This window comes from Oncorhynchus masou, chromosome 24 (assembly GCF_036934945.1).
Source record: "Oncorhynchus masou masou isolate Uvic2021 chromosome 24, UVic_Omas_1.1, whole genome shotgun sequence".
Lineage (NCBI taxonomy): Eukaryota > Metazoa > Chordata > Actinopteri > Salmoniformes > Salmonidae > Oncorhynchus > Oncorhynchus masou.
The window spans coordinates 59,684,961-59,708,637 of record NC_088235.1 but is presented as its reverse complement, the minus strand read 5'-3'; the positions used below and the strand labels follow the sequence as shown (position 1 = coordinate 59,708,637).

The 23,677-nt window shown below is 42.7% G+C and overlaps 1 protein-coding gene and 1 pseudogene across 3 annotated transcripts; one reads left to right on the top strand and one right to left on the bottom strand.

Moving 5' to 3' along the window:
- Positions 1-9: 9 nt before the first annotated feature.
- LOC135512412 (zinc finger protein 883-like) lies at positions 10-5,225 on the bottom strand. 3 transcript variants are annotated; one of them, XM_064934424.1, is made up of 3 exons: positions 5,104-5,225; positions 4,060-4,142; positions 10-3,943 (listed from the first exon to the last, which is right to left on the bottom strand). In XM_064934424.1, the coding sequence occupies exon 3, from the start codon at positions 3,856-3,858 to the stop codon at positions 2,458-2,460; it is 1,401 nt and encodes a 466-aa protein (XP_064790496.1). In that variant the 5' UTR covers positions 3,859-3,943; positions 4,060-4,142; positions 5,104-5,225; the 3' UTR covers positions 10-2,457. The 3 variants fall into 3 exon arrangements, with proteins under 3 accessions (XP_064790496.1, XP_064790494.1, XP_064790495.1); XM_064934422.1 differs by lacking the exon at positions 4,060-4,142; XM_064934423.1 differs by lacking the exon at positions 5,104-5,225 and having other exon boundaries at positions 4,060-5,096.
- Positions 5,226-6,217: 992 nt separating this feature from the next.
- On the top strand, positions 6,218-21,870 carry LOC135511413 (mitochondrial import inner membrane translocase subunit Tim23B-like; annotated as a pseudogene).
- Positions 21,871-23,677: the final 1,807 nt, after the last annotated feature.

Here is a 23,677-nt window from a genome sequence, read left to right as displayed (position 1 = left end):
TTGCTGCCATCTAGTGGGGGACTTTAAAACCACATGGTGAATTACCAACAGCAACTGGACAGTTGTACTTTATTAATAGTCTCGCTGAAGTCAAATGACAACTGAATAGTGGTAAAGCACAATTGAGTTGTGATCCCTTTACTGATTTAGCAGTTCCAATATTCTGAAATCCACCATAGGCCTACATGTTCTCAAACAGATCCAGGACATCATGGACCATTTTTTTTCATGAAAGGTTTATTACCAAAACGCAAGACAAAACATGTCAACTGTATTCTAATGGCAAACACAATACAAAAAACATACACCTCTCTATAGGATGTAGGTCCGCTGCATCAAAAAATTAAATAATGACAGCGAAAAAGAAAACAATGAGTTTCAGAATTCAAAAAGCTGAGATTGCTGAAAAATAAGAGAGAAGAATGTTTGCCATTGGAGAAAAAGGCCAGAACCACAAACAAAAAAATGCAAAACTATATTTAACCCGACTCAACTAAGGTTTAAGGGAAGCAGGGGAATCTAGCTCTTCAAAAACAAACAAACCAAAAAACATTTAGTAACATAAATACAGGGAAAGTACCAAGCATTTATCATAATTGTTCCATCTTCAATTATCATTGTGGGTGCAATAGACTGGGTCTGTGCTTGATACATGCCACTACACTTTCCCTAGGTGTCATTTTCAAACACTCAAAGAAAGAGGTTAGAAGTCACAAATAAAATACCAATTCAAACAGTAAATGGTATTCACAAAGTCAAGTGTTGATCATTGTTCAGGGTACCCTGGTTGTGCTTAAAGCAAATACAAAACATTGAACAGGAGACTAGTTAAGCACTTTGAACAGATAATTGAACAGTTTAGCTGGAAAAGGAAATCCATCTGGCTATGCATGTATACAAGCATTATGGAGATACACAGTAAGTAGTTGACAGCACTTGATAATATTTCTGTGAATGGTAATAGATTTTGAAAGGTACACCTGAAAAGGTGGAACTTTGGTGGCAAATGGGGAAGGTGTTGCCACCTAAAAGGTGTTTTCAACGATGGCCATGGATGTGAATCACATTCACTACCATTTCAATTGCACCTTTGTTCCCAATTCATAAATAAATTGTGCAGTTTCCCCTACAACCTCAATAAACAAATACTTGAACAAAATATTAAATCCCTAATCCCAGGAATATTTGAGTGTTTTTGTCAAAATGCACTGCACATATTATTAAATATCTCAATTATTCTCACTTTCACAAAAGCAATGCTTTACACACACAGGAACAGCAGATGTAAAAACAACATATTGTAAACTATTCTCATGTTATATTCATCATGCATACATATATATGGAGTCACAGTTGTATACGTTGTGGGAATTGCAGTATATGTTGACAAATATCAAATATAGCATATTCAAGTTCAAAGGATCTGACTGGACTTAATATTTGGACAAATCCTTTAAATCAACAATCTGAACATTCATCTGAACACTGTGTAGTAGAATAAAACTAATTGAAAACTTGGTTGATCACTCAACACTAGCAGTTTTCAAAAAAAAAGATACAAATCAATTATGCCAAACATGTAGAAATAAATATTGTCTTTTCATTTCACCACTGTGTGTCATTAAGATCATTAATCAAGTGATGTGGAGTAGGGGACAGGAAAAGAACGCAGTTTTCTGATTGAAGGATTAATAATTAGCACATTTACTGGCGATGCCTGGAATTCAATCAACCTCCCTTTGTTTTTTTCCTCAAAGTTCTTCATTGCTTTGGATTGTTGTTTTTTCAGCATCAGAGATTACTTGCATGAACAGATACAAATCAGAGGCTAAAACCATAGAAGCTTGATTGAACCAGAGACTGTATGTGGCGTAGTGCAGACATCAGATTAATCCACTGAGGTCAAATCCAGATTTAGTTTGATGGCCAGGTTTTCATTTTGACCCTTTGTCACATCAGAGATTTAAAAAAAAAAAGAAAAAAAAAGATTACATACAGTAAAGGGTGTATACTCAATATCAGAAGCATTTTATAGTGGTTTTCTGATGTGTGTGTGTGTGTGTGTTAAGGGTGATATCTTGACATGGCCAATATACTACACAGCTGGTGAGACTCTAGGAACTCTTTTACCCTAAACCTGTAACGAAACATGGCCAAAAGGGAATTTCAACAAAATAAATCAAAATATGTTTTGCATGAGCAGCAGAGGACAACATTGTCAGTGCAATTTAGGTAAAATGTGTATGAGGGGGAAGGGGGTGGGGAACCCAAATTCCTAACCCCATCCCAAGATCCAATTTTCTGATACCATACAAACATAAGTCATTACACACTTTATATACTCAAGAGTAAAGCCAATTCCAGTCCCAAACAAAATCCCCCCCAAACCTCCCAACCCCTGAAACCCAGAGTTTTGACAGCTGAGTGTGGGCAGTCAAGAGCAGACCACGACTACGCTCACTCAGAGTCTGAATCAAGTGGCTCCATCTCATCTATGCCCTTCCGCTGGCGGGCCTCCTCCTCTGCGTGCTGCCGCTTGTGCCTGGAGTAGCTGGACGAGTGCACAAATGTCTTGCTGCAGGTTGTGCATTCATACTTCCCTCCTGTGGAGTGAGATCTCTCATGGTGGTGGAGGTTGGACAATCTGGTGAAGGTCTTTTTACAGTAAGAGCAGCTGAACTTGTTGTCTCCCTTGTGCATTTGCTGGTGCCTGGCGAGGCTCTGCACTTGGCTGAAGCGCTTGTCACACTGCTCGCATGCATATGGTCCTTCCTCTTCCTCAGAGACCGATGCTTGGCGCTGGCGCTTGGCAGCTCTTGATCGCTTGTTCTTCTTACAGAGGGTGTAGAAGTTGGGTTTGTCCCTCGAGCACAACTTGAGGCGTATTTTCAAGTCAGAGGACTTGGTAAGACCGTCTTTACCGTGGGCATAGTTATTAAGCAGGTCCTTGACATGAGAGACCTGGTGTTTTGAGAGGCCAATGGAGTTCTTGAAGGTCATATCACATTGTGTACACGCGTAGAATTTCTCTCCAGAGAGGTTCTTCCTAATAGGAAACTTCTTTTCGCCAGGGATCTTCTTCTCATCAGCCTGCTTCTTCTTTTTCCTGCTGCCAGGTGGGCGGCGGACATAACTGATTTCAGCAGGTATGACACCAGAGGGAATACCCTTCCCTTTTTTGTGGATGAGCCTATGACGCGACAAGCTGGAGCTGTGGTTAAAATCCTTCCCACAGATGTTGCATGGGTAAACTCTCATGCCCCGGTGTGTTCGCAGGTGAGTTCCGAGAGCTCTTCTGCTTTTGAATCGCATTGCACACTGCGTGCATTTGTATTTGTTCCCCTCACCTGACCCTGTATCTGGTTGCTTGTTTGGGGGTGGGGGTGCCTTTCCTGTGTGCAATTGTTGGTGTCTTGATAGGCTTGAGGAATGACTGTAGCATTTCCCACAGTAGTTGCAGCTGTAGTATCCCCCTGGTGAAATATATTCCCATTTCTCTGAGCCCGAATCAGAGCCATCTCCAACAGGAACCAGCTGGCTACTCCCTGGCTCAGTGTGGTCATCCTCATCTGAGTCGTCCGTCTTTACTACAACACTCTGTTCTGCTATCTCACAGCCAGGGAACTCCTCATCATACTGGGCAAAGAAGGGCTCGTCTGGCTCTGCCTTCACATGCTCCAGATTTAGGCCAGACCCCTCGTCCGCCTCCTTTTTCACACAGGATATTGTGAACTTGGACCCGACCTCTGCCCACTTGACAACATATTCTATGGGTTGGGTATCCAGTTCCACTGTGATGAAGTCTGCCCCAAGTGCATCCGGTTCAGACGAAGTCAAGTCAGTCTCAGAGTCCTCCATTGGAGCAAACCCCAAATGTCAATGTGTGTAACTTTTGGTCTCGTTGGAATTACAGGGCCAATGGTACAATAAGACTCCCCCACTCCTAAAAGAGAGGGGAAAAAAGTAAACTGTTTTTTTGACAAAACAAATGACCACCACATCCAATATTACACATAAACAAAATACCTTTGAAAATCACAGATAAAAACATGGACATACTTGTACTTTCACTATCGAACGTGGAGTTGAATTGTGGGGAAATGAAGCGAGGAAGTGCTTTGCATTACGTTGACTGGAGAAAACTAAACAAAAAACGACGTTTGCTTCAGTAGGAGTGGTGCTACGTTAAACGGTTGCACGAGCTTGAGCAAAACACCAGAAATGATTAGCAATTAGAAAATGTGAGTAAATATACTACATTTGAGGACGAAAGAAAATGACCAGACAAAGCAGCAACAATAAACAGGAAATACAGTAGGGACTGGGATGAGCACAATGCATCATGGGAGGGGATTAAATGGGCTGTAGCTGAAAGGCCGCCTACAACAGACAGGAGACAGATGTATGTATTGTGTCGAAAACACTCACAAATCCCGAAATGACATCTCAAAACTACATCGACCAAAGATATTTACTAGTACAATGTATGTTTTATTCATTCTCTAGTATTATCTCAGAATGCTCTCTGGCTAAAACGAATTCATTCAGCCCGCCATAAAAATAGCGCTGAGCATAAACCATGTTTTTTCCTTCCGTAATCGTGCATTATTCAATAGATTTTCTCAGACAAATATTTCTCTATCGACCAAGCTGCATAGTACTGTTCATAGAAAGAATAATACATTAAACAATGTACATGTCTAGTCACTGATCATGTACATCTTGGCGGGTTGACAGGGTCAAATCGAGCATCGATGACACATGCAGCTTGAGGAGGGCATAAAACGAGAGCCAACGCTCCAGGGCTGGCTTCACACCATTGTCCACAGCAAATTCTTTTATCAGAAGTCCCGTCGTTACGAGATGGACATTTTGTTTTTACAGGAATTACCACCAAACGGTGGCTGAGCACATCACCCGGCATAATATGCTCAATAGATAATGGCAAGCTGGCTATATTTGGCATAAATAACCCAAGACGTTATTGTATTGTCGTTGTTGTGATTATAAGGCAGGTTATGTAGCCAAATTTGACGTATGAATAATTAGCTATACCGAATTAAGCGATGGCGCAAGCTTAATGGTCTCGAGATTAGTATTTACCGGGCTTTTATCCTTTTAGATTCGTTGTCTTGACCCTCGACGAAATGAGTCGATTCTGCCGCACCTCTGTCAATTCACAACCAGCGTCCTCATGAATGTCAAGCCTTGGCAATGGCTGCGTATCATCACTGATTTTAAATACTGTGGATTGTCTTAAAGCGTTTGAAGGACAGTGTGTGGCTAGCTAGCCACATGCATTTTAAAACCATGCGCTCTACCGCTCCTGCGCAGCATTCACATCTCGAATTTCATTGGGCAATGCACCAGAGAGGAACAATCATTGGACAGGACATAGCTACCAAGCACAGGGTGTCGTGAAAACTGTAGTGAACAGTTTATTTAAACTGTCGAATTACTCGTCTACTGTCCATTACGTGCAACGACACAATTTCAAAGTTCGACTGTTAAATAAGAGTAATGGCCTTAATCACCCTTTCCATTCGAACCATCTAATTTCAGATTTATTGTCGATCCAAACACAGGACGTCGTTCTTGTCTTTACGACTTTTTGAGTGATGATGTGTCATGTGGTTGTCAACAAGTATGCTACTAGCTAGCTGTCACTGTAACGACATGTCACTTATCTGACAGGGTCGGAGTTGAGAAACCAGTAGTACACCCAATAATGTCAAAGCAGCTAACTATTCAGTGCTACTCAGATAAAAGCTAGCTAACTAACGCTTAGATAGCCAGAAACAAGACGAGGTAGTGCTAGCTAGTCTATATAGCTAGTTAACAAAGCCTGGGTTTTAAATGCTCACCAGAATCGATGGTTTATAGGCTAGTCATCCATTGAAAGCCACCTAGCTACATTTTCCTAGCTACAGTAGTTGCGCTAATAATTCCTTAAAAGTACAGTTAAAGTAGCTAGCCAAGGAAGGAAGACAGTCTCACACAAGTTTAGAAAACATGGACTAAAGTCAGCTGATGCTCATGGCTACAAGACGTAGCTCAGTTTGAATTGCATAATTTGTACATAGCAGGTTAACAAAGGATTTACATGGGATGCCGGGGTCCTGCGAGTTCAGTGTTTGGACATTTTAGGGAATCAGGTGGATCAATGAAGACTAAGTGATGTTTTAGCTAAAACCACCCTTACTGGATCCACTTGTTGATGTTCCTGGTCAAGGGTATCCAGTATAGGTGGTTTTAGCATATTTAGTGGAGCCTCGCCAGAATATTCAAACACTGAACTCGCCGGTGTCCCATGTAAATTGTTTGTCAATCTGATATAGACAAATTATACAACTCAGTCTGAGCTGTTTGTTTGTGGCCATGAATACCAGCTGACTGTCTTTTTTATTCTTTCCTCAGGCAGTAACTGGTACGTGGATCCAATATATTTTACACGTGAGTTCCAGTTAGAATGAATTAATCTAGTTTTTTCACCCTTGGAGGCTGTTGTGTTACAGTGGAAATCTTGTTTTGTCTCTTACTTTCGCTATTGAGCCTGTATGAATGTGCTCTCTCGTCAGGATACTGTGGTTCAGAGAAACTAGCCAAAAACGTATCTAACGACTTCAAACTGAAGTTGGAGAGATTGCAAACTAGCTGCACTTCGTTTCGTCTGAATGTTTTTTCAGTTAATTTCTTTATATATACATAAAAAATTATGCCAACTGATTCATGATTTCGACTGGCGCTGCCTGCCTCTCTCTCGTCCCTACACGTTCATTACTACGGGACAGTTGGAGATTTTAACATTGAAACAATTCTGCAAATATCGGACAGACAGTAAGGTTTATACAAATCTCAGCTGCGAAACTAAATGTTAGTCTAAAATAAATGTGAGATAGAGTTGAGTCTATATGCTTTTTTTTATAGTGGAGATCAAGTTAATAATGTCCCTGTCTGGGTTGATGAGACAGTGGATTGCGTCGTCAAATGGAACAGAGTAAATGGGCATTTAACGTCAATAGATTTAGCGAGTAGTCATTTGTGGAATAGACACCGGCTGGGATGCTCTTTTAACCAATCAGCATTCAGGGTTGGACCCACCCGTTGTATAGAATTCATCAATGACTAATATTCCCACAGGACCATGATGATTTAATTTTACCGATTTGTGCTAACTAAACCACAGGCCGATTTGAACTAGCTTGTTTTCACACTTGGAGGCTGTTGTATTACAGGGGAAATCTCGTTTGTCGCTTACTCTCGCTCTTGAGCCTGTATGAAATGTAAAATAAAATTGTGTAAAACAAGTTCTTGTTTGTTTTGCTTCTCAAGTGCAGCGTTTGGAGCTCTCAACGGGCTCCGCATGGGACTATTAGAGACCAAAAACATGGCTTGGTCTAAACCACTCAATGTACACCGATTTATCGAATCAGGCTGTGATTAAATTGGATCTCCTTCATATATTATTTCTGGTTTTGAGACACAAAGCAGATTAATAGTTCTATTAATCTCAATCCCTTTTTTCAGAAGAATTGAATTACTCATTCAGGTATCAACCAGCAGAGGGCAGTCTCTACCAATTAGTTCAGTATGCTTCAAAGGATTTCAGATGGCTGGTTGTTAAGTCTCCAATTTGTCATGCCCGCCATTGTGTTTGGGGTGGTGCAATGATTTCAAGGGTTCTATTTGAACTTTCTAAATATATTTAAATGTTTCTATATGGGTAATGATGTTTAAGTAGTAGGATTTTGGCCCAACTCAATCTTCTTATGGGTTGCTTGAGCCATCTGCAATCGTTATTGATTTAGTAATAACTCCAAAAGGACAACCACCTGAAAGGTTCATCTTCTCTTGCCCTTACAGATATGAGGCCATGATTTGGGACATAAAAGTATACTTAGCTTTTATTTTTTGTATGGCGCAAAGTCATCTGCATACATAATCTGACCACAGGAGGACGGCTCATAATAATGTCTGGAAAGGTGCAAATGGAATGGCATCAAACACGTGAAATCCACAAGCCTCTCCTCCCCAATTAAGGTTCCACCAGCCTCCTGTGAATCGGACTTCACATGGTATGACATGAATCAATGATTAAGTCATAGTGAGGAACTCACTGATCCAAAGGTAAACTACTGATAGCATAAGACCAGTGTTAGAGGGGTGGGAGAAGCACTGAATTATACACTTTTGAATTAGCTGAAATTGATTCTCACAAAACCTGTTAGCCTGTTGAATTTATAATGCTGATATGCAGCACCATCGTTTTCCAGAAAATCGTTATCAGTAATAACACAACATTGTTCCATGGAAAACTAGAAATAGTAGACAAATATGATGGGGTTATGTTATAAACCCCTACTACGCTGTTGCTTTCACTGAGATTTTGTTTTGTCATGCTCACACATTGCCATTGAATGACCCTGTGCTCAAACACACCTGTGTTGACACACCTGAACTTCGCAGTGCTGTGACACAGCTGAGGATGTCAAGGCCCAAAAACCTAGCTGTCCCTGCCAAGGGAGAAGGGCAAAGTCTGCCTTGGCCACGGGTACATTGTGTTCACTGTGTAATGCTAGCTACAGTTGGAATATTGGTTTCAAGCAGACCACCATAGTCCCTGTGCCCAAGAACACAAAGGCAAGCTGCCTAAATGACTACAGACCCGTAGCACTCACGTCCGTAGCCATGAAGTGCTTTGAAAGGCTGGTAATGACTCACATCAACACCATTATCCCAGAAACCAGAGACCCACTCCAATTTGCATACCGCCCCAAACAGATCCACAGATGATGCAGTCTCTATTGCACTCTACACCGCCCTTTCCCACCTGGACAAAAGGAACACTTATGTGAGAATGCTATTCATTGACTACAGCTCAGCGTTCAATACCATAGTACCCTCAAAGCTCATCACTAAGCTAAGGTTCCTGGGACTAAACACCTCCTTCTGCAACTGGATCCTGGACTTCCTGACGGGCCGCCCCCAGGTGGTGAGGGTTGGTAGCAACACATCAGCCACGCCGATCCTCAATACTGGAGCTCCCCAGGGGTGTGTGCTCAGTCCGCTCCTGTACTCCCCGTTCACCCACGACTGCATGGCCAGGGATGACTCCAACACCATCATTAAGTTTGCAGACGATACAACATTGGGAGGCCTATTCATCGACAACAATGAGACAGCCTATAGGGAGGAGGTGAGAGACCTGGCCGGGTGGTGCCAGAATAGCAACCTATCCCTCAACGTAACCAAGACAAAGGAGATGATTGTGGACTACAGGAATAGGAGAACTGAGTACACCCCCATTCTCATCAACGGGACTGTAGTGGAGCAGGTTGAGATCTTCAAGTTCCTTGGTGTCCACATCACCAACAAACTAGAATGGTCCAAACACACCAAGACAGTCGTGAAGAGGGCACGACAAAGCCCATTCCCCCTCAGGAAACTAAAAAGATTTGGCATGGGTCCTGAAATCCTCAAAAGGTTCTACAGCTGCAACATTGAGAGCATCCTGACTGGTTGCATCACTGCCTGCTACGGCAATTGCTCGGCCTCCGACCGCACGGCACTACAGAGGGTAGCGCGTACTGCCCAGTACATCACTGGGGCTAAGCTGCCTGCCATCCAGGACCTCTACACCAGGCGGTGTCAGAAAATTGTCAAAGACCGCAGCCACCCCTCTACTACTGCACGGCAAGCGGTACCGGAGTGCCAAGTCTAGGACAAAAAGGCTTCTCAACAGTTTTTACCCCCAAGCCAAAAGACTCCTGAAAAGGTTATCAAATGACTACCCGGACTATCTGCAATGTGTACCCCCCCAACCCCTCTTTTACACTGCTGCTACTCTCTGTTTATCATATATTCACAGTCACTTTAATTATACATTCATGTACATATGTACATTCTACCTCAATTGGCCTGACCAACCAGTGCTCCCGCACATTGGCTAACTGGACAATCTGCATTGTGTCCTGCCACCCACCACCTGCCAACACCTCTTTACGCTACTGCTACTCTCTGTTCATCATATATGCATAGTCACTTTAACCATATCTACATGTACAGTGGGGCAAAAAAGTATTTAGTCAGCCACCAATTGTGCAAGTTCTCCCACTTAAAAAGATGAGAGAGGCCTGTAATTTTCATCATAGGTACACTTCAACTATGACAGACAAAATGAGAAAAGAAATCCAGAAAATCACATTGTAGGATTTTTTATGACTTTATTTGCAAATGATGGTGGAAAATAAGTATGTGGTCAATAACAAAAGTTTATCTCAATACTTTGTTATATACCCTTTGTTGGCATTGACAGAGGTCAAATGTTTTCTGTAAGTCTTCACAAGGTTTTCACACACTGTTGCTGGTATTTTGGCCCATTCCTCCATGCAGATCTCCTCTAGAGCAGTGATGTTTTGGGGCTGTTGCTGGGCAACACAGACTTTCAACTCCCTCCAAAGATTTTCTATGGGGTTGAGATCTGGAGACTGGCTAGGCCACTCCAGGACCTTGAAATGCTTCTTACGAAGCCACTCCATCGTTGCCCGGGCGGTGTGTTTGTGATCATTGTCATGCTGAAAGACCCAGCCACGTTTCATCTTCAATGCCCTTGCTGATGGAAGGAGGTTTTCACTCAAAATCTCACGATACATGGCCCTATTCATTCTTTCCTTTACACGGATCAGTCGTTCTGGTCCCTTTGCAGAAAAACAGCCCCAAAGCATGATCTTTCCACCCCCATGCTTCACAGTAGGTATGGTGTTCTTTGGATGCAACTCAGCATTCTTTGTCCTCCAAACACGACGAGTTGAGTTTTTACCAAAAAGTTCTATTTTGGTTTCATCAGACCATATGACATTCTCCCAATCTTCTTCTGGATCATCCAAATGCTCTCTAGCAAACTTCAGACGGGCCTGGACATGTACTGGCTTAAGCAGGGGGACACGTCTGGCACTGCAGGATTTGAGTCCCTGGCGGCGTAGTGTGTTACTGATGGTAGGCTTTGTTACTTTGGTCCCAGCTCTCTGCAGGTCATTCACTAGGTCCCCCCGTGTGATTCTGGGATTTTTGCTCACCGTTCTTGTGACCACCCCACGGGGTGAGATCTTGCGTGGAGCCCCAGATCGAGGGAGATTATATGTGGTCTTGTATGTCTTCCATTTCCTAATAATCGCTCCCACAGCTGATTTCTCCAAATCAAGCTGCTTACCTATTGCAGATTCAGTCTTCCCAGCCTGGTGCAGGTCTACAATTTTGTTTTTGGTGTCCTTTGACAGCTCTTTGGTCTTGGCCATAGTGGAGTTTGGAGTGTGACTGTTTGAGGTTGTGGACAGGTGTCTTTTATACTGACAACAAGTTCAAACAGGTGCCATTAATACAGGTAACGAGTGGAGGACAGAGGAGCGTCTTAAAGAAGAAGTTACAGGTCTGTGAGAGCCAGAAATCCTGCTTGTTTGTAGGTGACCAAATACTTTTTTTCCACCATAATTTGCAAATAAATTCATTAAAAATCCTACAATGTGTTTTTCTGGATTTTTTTTCTTCTCATTTTGTCTGTCATAGTTGAAGTGTACCTGTGATGAAAATTACAGGCCTCTCTCATATTTTTAAGTGGGAGAACTTGCACAATTGGTGGCTGACTAAATACTTTTTTGCCCCACTGTACATACTACCTCAATCAGCCTGACTAACCGGTGTCTGTATGTAGCCTCGCTACTTTTATGGCCTAGCTACTGTTTTTCACTGTCTTTTTACTGTTGTTTTTATTTCTTTACTTACCTATTGTTCACCTAATACCTTTTTTTGCACTATTGGTTAGTAAGCATAGTAAGCATTTCACTGTAAGGTTGTTGTATTCAGCGCACGTGACAAATAAACTTTGATTTGATTTGAAAGCAGGAACACTTTTCCTCACCCACACAAGGAAACAAAGATAACCCCATCATATTGTCTTTATGTTGTAAACCCCTACTATGCTGTTGCTTTCACTGAGAGTTTGTTTTGTCATGCTCACCCATTGCCATTGAATGACCCTGTGCTCAAACACACCTGTGTTGACACACCTGACTTCTCAGTGCTGTGACACAGCTGAGGATGTCAAGGCCCAAAAACCTAGCTGTTCCTGCCAAGGGAGAAGGGCAAAGTCTGCCTTGGCCACGGGTACATTGTGTTCACTGTGTAATGCTGGCTACAGTTGGAATATTGGTTTGACCAAGATAATTATTTTTCAGCTGATCACTGTCAAAAGATGGTACTGCACAACCTGCCACTGTCCGTCTATCTTACTGTTAGTGAATGTCTAAAGCTGAATCAGATAAATGATGATACATTATGATCTGGCAGGCTGTTTACACTTGGCCTGATGATCTCATCCACTCAAGGATAGTAGTTTTGGACTTGAAGCAAGTCTTGTTTGGCGATGCAGCAGGCGTGTATCAGTTTTTCCAAATATGCAGCACTTTTACTAGAACCCCTAACTGTAAATCAACCCTTGTGTCCCATTGAAGTTGGGTGAGTCTTTGTGTCTGTGTTTTAATGGATATTATATCCTTCCTCACTTGCCCTCTGTTTTAGGATTCTGAATCTGGTGACCCGCCAAGGAGTGTCATGGGCGAACACACTTGGGTCAGTGGGTGAGTGCCTGTCATTCCCCACCTGTGGATTGACACAGATGTCCTTTCAGCAGTGCCACACATTGGTAATACTGTTATTGTCTCAATAGAAACAAAAAACAATGTGACAATAATTCACCTGTATGCTTGTCCTCAGCTCTGTTGTAGAGTGTGTTTGGGGTGGCCATCGCGAAGACCTGAGGAGCAGAGGATGACATCAACACGGTTGTTGCCGGGACCATGACAGGCATGCTGTACAAGTCCACAGGTCAGTAGAGGATCTGAGATCATATGATGATGAAAGCAAAACAGGATCACTTTTCCTCACCTCATGTCTCCTCACCTACACAAGGAAACAAAGATGGAGCCTAGGTAGCCTTTTCCACTCACCCAGTCATCCCGTATACGGGTTGAAAATGGCAGATTTTGTCATTGATTAGCACCTAAATTGGAACGCAGTGGCTGAACAGTAACATTCTATACATGACGTCAGAGTTCAGGTTCCCCACTTAAGGCTGTATGGGTTTTGACAAGATGACATCATCCCTCCCGCTAATGGCGCTACTTTTGCACATTTGTTGTCGTCTGAGTGAGGGAAATCCTGTAAATTGAGAGGAGTCGTTGTGTTGTGAAAGATGAGACGTTGAGGATTATAATGATTACTGCTGTGATGTCATACAGTCAAACCACACACCCGTGAGTCCAAATGTGCACTTCACATTTCCGTATGTGAAAACTCATGTCAAATCAAATGTTCAATCACATTTTATTCATCACATGCTTCGTAAATAACAGGTGTGGACTAACCGTGAAATGCTTACTTACAGGCTCTTCCCAACAATGCAGGGAAAGAAAATGGAGAAAGAAAAGAAAAGTAAAACACTCAATAATAAAAGTAATAATAGGTACACAAGGAGTAACAATAACTTGGCTATATATACTATATATACAAAATAATATGGACACCCCTTCAAATTAGTTGCTGACAGGTGTATAAAATCGTGTACACAGCCATGCAATCTCCAAAGACAAACATTGGCAGTAGACTGGCCTTACTGAAGAGCTCAGTGACATTGAACATGGCACCGTCATAGGATGCCACCCTTCCAACAAGTAAGTTCATCAAATTTCTGCCCTGCTAGAGCTGCTAGTGCTGTTATTGTGAAGCAGAAAAGTCTAGGACCATGTAGCGTGTAAAGATTGTCTGTCATCCGTTGCAACACTCACTACCGAGTTCCAAACTCCCTTTCCTGTTTCAACATGACAATGCCCCGTGCACAAAGCGAGGTCAATATAGAAATGGTTTGTCGAGATCGCTGTGGAAGAACTTGAATGGCTTGCATAGAGCCCTGACCTCAAACCCATCAAACACCTTTGGGATGAATTGGAATGCAGACTGCGAGTCAGGCCGATTAGGCCAAAATCTGTGCCCGACCTCACTAATGCTCTTGTGGCTGAATGGAAGCAAGTCTTGCAGCAATGTTATATCTAGTGGCAAGCCTTCCCAGAACAGTGGAGGTTGTTATAGCAGCAAACTCCATATTAATGCCCATGATTTTGGAATGAGATGTTTGACAAGCAGTTGTCCACATACTTTTGGTAATGTAGTGTAACAGTTCGTTGTTGATATGCAGGGGTATGAGGTAGAAGCTGTTTAGGGTTCTGTTGGTTCCATACTCGACACATCGGTACTGCTTGCCGAGCGGTAGCAGAGAGAACAGTCTACGACTTTGGTGGCTGGAGTCTTTGAACATTTTTAGGACCTTCCTCTGACACCGCCTGGTATAGAAGTCCTGGATGGTATAGAAGTTCTGCCTTATTATTATTTGACCATGCTGGTCATTTATGAACATTTGAACATCTTGGCCATGTTCTGTTATAATCTCCACCCGGCACAGCCAGAAGAGGACTGGCCACCCCACATAGCCTGGTTCCTCTCTAGGTTTCTTCCTAGGTTTTGGCCTTTCTAGGGAGTTTTTCCTAGCCACCGTGCTTCTACACCTGCATTGCTTGCTGTTTGGGGTTTTAGGCTGGGTTTCTGTACAGCACTTTGAGATATCAGCTGATGTACGAAGGGCTATATAAATAAATTTGATTTGATTTGATGGCAGGGAGCTCGGCCCCAGTGATGTTCTGGATTACCCTCTGTAGGACCTTGCAAGACCTGAGGGCCCATGCCAAATCTTTTCAGCCTCCTGAGGGGGAAGTGGCATTGTTGTGCTCTCTTCGTGTCTGAGTTGGTGTCTTTTGACCGTGATAGCTCCTTAGTGGTATAGAAACTTGAAGCTCTCGACCTGCTCCACTTCAGCCCCGTCGATGTGAATGGGGGTGTGCTCGGCCCTCCATTTCCTGTATTCCACGATCAGCTCCTTTGTCTTGTTGACGTTGAGGGAGAGGTTGTTGTCCTGGCACCACACTGCCAGGTCTCTGTCCTCCTCCCTATAGGCTGTCTCATCATCGTCAATGATCAAGCCTACCACCGCCGTGTCATCGGTAAACTTAATATTTGTGTTATTATTTGTTTATTTGTCAGGGACCATGTATAACATGCCATTGCACCAGATTTCTCTACATAGCAAATTTCTATCTGCAGTCCTTGGGCAGAAAACAATCAACATTAATACATCAATACAATACTACAATATAACACACTATTAAAATCTATCTATCTACAGTATCTATCTATCTATCTATCAAAATATGAAAAATGGACAATACAATGCTAATATTACATCAGAGTTTAAATGTCCCTTGGTCTTACATTATCTGACTTCTTAAGAGTCAGAATGTCTTAATGTTCACATGACTGGTTTGCCTTAAGCTACTTTTCCCAGTTTGCCTTGAAGCTAGCAAAGGTACTGCACTCTCTGACACTGGTTGGGTTTTTCCATAGTCTTGACGCACCGACTGAAAAAGCTGTCTGGCCAAATTTGGTGGACTCTAAAACTGAAATGAGAAGGCTCCTCTAATTGAAGCTCTTTTTGTCCTGGTATTGCCCATACAATATGTAACAAATTGAGGTGGTTGGGAAAGGTCATGAGTGATCTTAATCAGCAGAGAAGTGTCGGCAAGGTATAAGAACCTGTCAAAGCTCAGTAGGTTGTATTTCTTATTGATATTGCAGTGGTGAAAGGTGTTTGGTTTTTTGTCCAGCACATTCAGAGTTTGTTTCTAGAGCTTTTGAAGTGGTTTGCTGTGATACTAGCTTGTGACCAGGTTGTGACGAGAGATGGGACAAAATCATTGAATGCATATACAGTTTGTTACATCTGTTGACATTTGGTTTCTGATAAATAAAACATTTACCAGGTTGCGTTTTGCTGTTCCATATACTTTTGATATCTTTTTTTAAGGAAAGGTTAGAGTAAATAATTATCACTAAGTATTTAAAATTCCTATCTATTTCAAATGTGACACCACGTTGGCATCATGCGCGGCCACACAGTCATGGGTGAACAGAGAGTACAGGAGGGTACTAGGCACGCACCCCTGAGGGGCCCCCGTGTTGATGGTCAGTGTGGTGGATGTGTTGTTGCCTACCCTCAACATCTGGGGCATCCCATCAGGAAGTCCAGGATCCAGTTGTAGATGGAGATGTTCAGTCCCAGGTTCCTTAGCTTAGTGATAAGCTTGGAGGGCACTATGGTGTTGAATGCTAAGTTATAGTCAATGAGCAGCATTCTCACATACGGTGCATCCGGAAAGTATTCAGACCCCTTGACTTTTTCCACATTTTGTTACATTACAGCCTTAATCTAAACATGGATTTAATTGTTTTTTCCCTCATCAATCTACACACAATACCCCATGATGAAAAAGCAAAACAGGGTTTTATAAATATTTACAAATGTCTAATTTAAAAAAAAATCACATTTACATAAGTATTCAGACCCTTTACTCAGTACTTTGTTGAAGCATCTTTGGCAGCGATTACAGTCTCGAGTGTTCTTGGGTATGACGCTACAAGCTTGGCACACCTGTATTTGGGGAGTTTCTCCCATTCTTCTCTGCAGATCCTCTCAAGCTCTGTCAGGTTGGATGGGGAGCGTTGCTGCACAGCTATTTTCAGGTCTCTCCAGAGTTGTTCGATCAATTTCAAGTCCGGGCTCTGACTGGGCCACTCAAGGACATTCAGAAACTCCTGCGTTGTCTTGGCTGTGTGCTTAGGGTCATTGCCCTGTTGAAAGGTGAACCTTCGCCCAGTCTAAGGTCCTGAGTGCTTTGGAGCAGGTTTTCATCAAGGATCTCTCTGTACTTTCCTCCGTTCATATTTCCCTCGATCCTGACTAGTCTCCCAGTTCCTGCAGCTGAAAAACATCCCCCATAGCATGATGCTGCCACCACCATGCTTTACCATAGGGATGGTGCCAGGTTTCCTCCAGACGTGACGCTTGGCATTCAGGCCAAAGAGTTCAATCTTGGTTTCATCAGACCAGAGAATCTTGTTTCTCATGGTGTGAGAGTCCTTTCGGTGCCTTTTGGCAAACTCCAAGCGGGCTGTCATGTGCCTTTTACTGAGGAGTGGCTTCCGTCTGGCCACTCTACCATAAAGGCCAGATTGATGGGGTGCTGCAGAGATGGTTGTCCTTCCGGAAGTTTCTCCCATCTCCACAGAGGAACTCTAGAGCTCTGTCAGAGTGACCATTGGGTTTTTGGTCACCTCCCTGACCAAAGCGCTTTTCCCCCATTTGCTCAGTTTGTCTGGGTGGCCAGCTCTAGTCTTGGTGGTTCCAAACTACTTCCATGATGGAGGCCACTGTGTTCTTGGGGACCTTCAATGTGGCATAGGGGGATTTCTTAGAAGCAGCTGGGTTAGTGTCCCGCTTCCTGAATGCGGCAGCTCTTGCCTTTGACTCAGTGTGGATGTTGCCCGTAATCCATGGCTTCTGGTTGGGATATGTACGTACGGTCACTGTGGGACGACTTCATCAATGCACTTATTAATGAAGCTGGTGACTGATGTGGTAAACTCCTCAATGCCATCGGATGAGTCCCAAGTGAAATTCTTATGTTTCTAGCAGTATCAATGTTTATGATTGCTATGTTTGATCCACAGTTACCAGGATGACATACGTACCAGGATGACAGACGTACTATACCCTGGGATGTCCTTAAAAGAATGAGGCTATGTTTGTCGTATTATGAAGAAAAAATTCCTGCCGAAACACGCACTCATGATTCCATTCTAAATTACAATCTGTTTATCTGAAGTTATTTTTGAAAACCTAAGGCCTTGATCACACCGACAGCTTCATTGCGCAAAATAGTACGCAGCATCATCTGGATATGTGTGCAACAAAAGCTCAACATTCACCTTCTGCTACTATTTATATCAAGCCGTCTACGCGTACAGTTTGACGCATTCGTACAATAAATCCTTCGTATGTAAGACACAGAACACACTGCAACTGCCTCTGCGAAGCAAAGCTGCAAGGCAAACGGAGCGTTCCATTGGAAATGGATGTACTTCTGGCGTACCAAAATGCATTAGCGCTGTCGGTGTGATCGAGGCGTAACAATGTAAGATCATATTTTGTAACTCAGCTAGCCATGTTGGCAATAGAATACGCTTTCAAATGATGCCCACCTGACACAGATTGCGATTATAATGGAACCTTTTTGGATTGAGCAAGTTGAAGGTTCTTTCCTTGAGTCATAAAAGTGCATTGAAATTGCTTAGGAATTGTGCACAGTTTGGAGAACTGTGTGGCCACTTGGAGACACCAGTTAGACCGCACCTAAACCCTTGTATTGCACCTAATCTAAAATGTCAATGAATACGCATATGTTGTTACTGAATGTATCCAGAGTATTGTCAGTTATTGGTAAATGCTGTGAAAAGTACAGAAATGTCAAATGAACAAAAATCAACAGTGTAACGTTTGGATTCAGTCTTGTGTCAGGTAAACTGTTGTGTCTTCATCTTTTGGTGTGATAATTTCCCCCATAATCTCCAAAGTGTTCTTATTAAATGTGCTACTATTGGTCATGCATATGCTTTTTATAGTTCTTCTGTTAGGAACATTTCAATTTGGCCCTATCCAAATGGGCCCATTTTTACATGTGTAAAGGGGTTAGCATGGCAACAAAATCATAATTATGGCTAAACCCCACCCATTTCTAAAATGTATATAATTAAAATTGGATTTTAAACCTAACCTTAACCACACTGCTAATATGCCTAACCCTAACCTTAAATAGACCAAAGAGCAAATGTTTGACTTTGTGACTTTGGAATCTGAATTTGTGGCTGTGATATCTAGTGGAAATCCATAGCCCTGGCACTCATTTCACTTCCTTTTTACATTTCAGGTCAATTGTGAAGAAAACAATCCCTGTTCTCATATAGTAGAACTAGTGACTCACATTGGAAATGTGCAGAGGTCAGGGCTTCGTAAAACAAAAAAAAACATTTACGTGCTGGTATTGAACATAATAGTCAGACAACCGTGTTAGTGTTTTGAGTATGGAAGTACATTGTCAGCTGCAGTAAAAGTGATCTCTTGCACTTGTAATTAAACATAAACACTTCTATATTTTTCCCCTAGTGTGCTCTATTTAGAGGAAGCTAAAGGAAAATACCCATCTCGGAGTTTCTGGTGTGGATGACCAGACAACCTGATGCTTTATGTCGTTTTTTTACCAGCTTCCCATTTTTCTTGATTAGATTCCACTTAAAATTCCACCGCTCATGTGATTGAGAGAGGTTGTTGCAGACACCACTTTCTGGTTAGACTGGTTCAGTTTGTCTGGAGGGATACTAGGCCTTAATTACCAGCTGTTGTTAAAATGGACAAAATCTACACAGGGCACCTCTGCTGCCAACATACATTTTCCGAGCATTCACTGCTCCGGATTCAATAAGGGGAAGTTCTTAAAAATCTGGCACTGGCCTACACTCCTATATCACTAGGAGGGGGAGGGGGTACGATATCAGCCAAGGGGGTTAAGGACACTCAACTAAATACACAGCCATCGGATCCACAACGGGATTCAGCTATAAAGAGGGTGGCAAGGTGGCCGATCATACAGTGCATTCGGAAAGTATTCAGAGCCCTTCCATTTTTCAAAACATTTTAACGTTACAGCCTTATTCGAAAATGTATTAAATCAAATATTTTCCTCATCAATCTACCCACAATACCCCATAAAGACAATGTGAAAACCGGTTAAAGAAATGTTTGCAAATTCATTAAAAATAAAAAACAGACCTTTTGCTATGAGACTCGAAATTGAGCTCAGGTTCATCCTGTTTCCAATGATCATCCTTGAGATCCTTTCTTCAACTTGATTGAAGTCCACCTGTGGTAAATTCAATTGATTGGACATGGTTTGGAAAGGCACACACCTGTCTATATAAGGTCCCACAGTTGACAGTGCCTATCAGACCAAAAACCAAACCATGAGGTTGAAGGAATTGGCCGTAGAGCTCCAAGACAGGATTGTGTCGAGGCACAGATCTGGGGAAGGGTACCAAAACATTTCTGCAGCATTGAAGCTCCCCAAGAACACAATGGCCCCCATCATTCTTAAATGGAAGACATTTGGGATCACCAAGACTCTTCCTAGAGCTGGCCGCCCGGGCCAAACTAAGCAATCAAGGGAGAAGGGCCTTGGTCAGGGAGGTCACCAAGAACCCGATGGTCACTCTGACATAGCTCCAGAGTTCCTCTGGGGAGATGGGAGAACCTTCCAGAAGGACAACCATCTCTGCAGCACTCCCTCAATAAGACCTTTATGGTAGAGTGGCCAGACAGAAGCCACTCCTCAGTTTTTAAGGCACCTGACAGCCCCCTTTGAGTTTGCCAAAAGGCACCTACAGGACTCTCAGACCATTGATATCTTTGGCCTGAATGCCAAGCGTCACGTCTGGAGGAAACCTGGTACCATCCCTACGGTGAAGCATGGTGGTGGCAGCATCACGCTTTGGGGATGTTTTTCTGTGGCAGGGACTGGGAGACTAGTCAGGCTTGAGGGAAAGATGAACGGACCAAAGTGTAGGGAGGTCCTTGATGAAAACCTGCTCCAGAGCGCTCAGGACCTCAGACGGGGTGAAGGTTCACCTTCCAACAGGACAACAACCCTAAGCAAACAGCCAAGACACCGCAGGAGTGTCTTCGGAACAAGTCTCTGAATGTCCTTTCGAGGCTCAGCCAGAACCCAGACTTGAACCCGAAAATAGCTGTGCAGCAACGTTCCTGATCCATCCTGACAGAGCTTGAGAGGATCTGCAGAGAAAAATGGGAGAAACTCCCCAAATACAAGTGTGCCAAGCTTGTAGCGTCATATCCAAGAAGACTCAAGGCTGTAATCGCTGCCAAAGGTGCTTCAACAAAGTGCTGAGTAAAGGATCTGAATACTTATGTAAATGTGATATTTCAGTTTAGGAATATTTTTATACATTTGCAAGGGTCATTCACTCTTGCTTATATTCTCTCTGTCTCTGTTGTGTCCTCCATCTTTTGGTGTGATAATTTCCCCCATAATCTCCAAAGTGTTCTTATTAAATGTGTTACTATGGTCATGCATATGCTTTTTATAGTTCTTCTGTTAGGAACATTTCAATTTGGCCCTATCCAAATAGGCTCATTTTTACACGTGTAAAAGGGGTTAGCATGGCAACAAAATCATAATTATGGCTAAACCCCACCCATTTCTAAAATGTATATAATTAAAATTGGATTTTAAACCTAACCTTAACCACACTGCTAAACGTATGCCTAACCCTAACCCTAACCTTAGACCAAAGAGCAAATGTTTGACTTTGTGGCTTTGGAATCTGAATTTATGGCTGTGTTATCTAGTGGAAATCCATAGCCCTGGCACTCATTTCACTTCCTTTTTACATTTCAGGTCAATTGTGAAGAAAAACATCCCTGTTTTCATACAGTAGAACTGGTGACTTGCATTGGAAATGTGCAGAGGTCAGAGCTTCGTAAAACAAAAAAAACATTGACGTGCTGGTATTGAACATAATAGTCAGACAACCATGTTAGTGTTTTGAGTATGGAAATACATTGTCAGCTGCAGGAAAAGTGATCTCTGGCACTTGTAATTAAACATAAACACTTCTATATTTTTCCCCTAGTGTGCTCTATTTAGAGGAAGCTAAAGGAAAATACCCATCTAGGTCTTTCTGGTGTGGATGACCAGCTTCCCATTTTTCTTGATTAGATTCCACTTAAAATTCCACCGCTCATGTGATTCACTCTTGCTTATATTCTCTGTCTCTGTTAAAGCCTTGCTGATCACCCCTTAGAGTCAAATGTCAATTTAAGGCCATTTTCAGAATATCTTGCTCACTGAGGTGTTAAATGCCTATGATTGCACTCGTCCAGTGGACCTGAATCGAATGAAGAAGTGACTGTTGTTTTCAGTTCTGGTTTGTCTTGTCTGGACCAGAGTCATGTCTCTCTATCTATTGCTCTGATCTTGACCAGTGAGAACACTCAGATGGAATCTGATCGATATAATAAGAATTATGGAGTCGGAGAGATTACGACATATTTGGAATGAGAGCCGTGCATGTGTCTTGGTGAAGGTTTGTGTCTGTGTTCCCTCACACATACCTAATGTGTGTATTTGCCTGACTTGCTTATACATCACCAAACCTTTCATGTAAACATGTGGTCATGCAGCAAATTTTTTTTCAGTGTCCCATTCATTAGGGAAGTAGGACGAACATAGCTAGGTGGACTTTCTGGCCCCTGTGTTATTTTGTTCTGTGGCAACTGACAACCAACCTGCATAGTTGTAACGTTATCCTATTGTGCTGATACATGAGTCTGTCTCACATTTAACTTGGTTCCAGACTAGTGGTTCATTGGGAAGTCTCTTAATAGTAGTGGTAGTGATTCACAGTGTCATATGTGGGATATGAACAACAATCCTGACACACAATGAAAAACAAGTAATAATTGTATGCCCAAACCAATTCCATAGCACTGTAATGAAAGGATTTGAATTATTCAAGAAGCAAAATATATATTTCCCGGTGCTATGGAAATTGTCCAGAAGCAGTCGTTCAATCCACTGTGTGTTTTGACAATGACAGCATGTTTCGCATTGTCCTTGAATTGACATCCGTGCTCTGCTCCCATGGGCGTGGGCTGCGCTTGTATGGACTCTACAGGGTTGGGTAAGTGGGGTGTTTAGTATTTCAAGCTGTCTCTCTCCCTCCCTGCCATGGTGACATAGCACCCATACTGCCACATAAACACTTATCTTGGGGCTGCTGGTAGTGGGTGTGGGCCCTGTGACTGCAGTACGAGAGACCTTTATCAGTCTTATCTCCTGCTGCTGAATGGGGCCAGGGACAGGCAACCATGCTGCTACTCCAACTGCTACTCCCCTCTCACGCTCTGAAGACTGTTGGAGATGTTTGCCACTGTGTGCCCATAGCAATGGCTTCTCATTGACATGCTTTGCCATTCAAACCTGATTCCTGCACTAATCTGATCCGATGTACTTTCCTATGTATCTGTGTGAAATCATGCTTAATGCTGATGAGCACCGCATCATGATAGCGACGGTTCCATTACTTAACCAGTACATATCCCACTGTTGTTGTTAGCTGTATGTACTTTCCAGTTTCCCATGGTGTGTGTGACAATTCACACAAACAAACTGGCCTTTTACTATGCCTTTGTCAATAGTCCGTGTTGAATGTAGACTGTGGAAACATGCCTCATGTCCTCATCCTATTGTGTTTGTCTGTTTTTCCCCTGGTGGTGTGAGAGGGATGGTCAGCTGTCAGGTGCCAGATGTCTCTGTGGTACTAGAATTCCCCTGACTGACTGCTGACATCTCTATTTTTGGTCACTGTTTGATATTGTTGGTTTGATATCGGTGTAGGCCGGTTAGGTCTGACTTATGTGTGATTGTGATATGACATATACACACTGTGTGTTTTATAGGTGATGTACGTGGGGCAGCGTGAGGGGGGCCTGGCCGGCAGGTCTCTATGGTCTGTACAACTGGGACCAAACGTAAGGAAAACTGGAGGATGGATCAGTCAAAACATTTCCCCAAAATGTATCTTTATTCCTTTGTAGACACAGTGCCTT

Coding starts and splice junctions, on each gene's coding strand:
- LOC135512412 (XM_064934424.1), bottom strand. CDS start 3,858: ATGGAGGACTCTGAGACTGACTTGACTTCGTCTGAACCGGATGCACTT.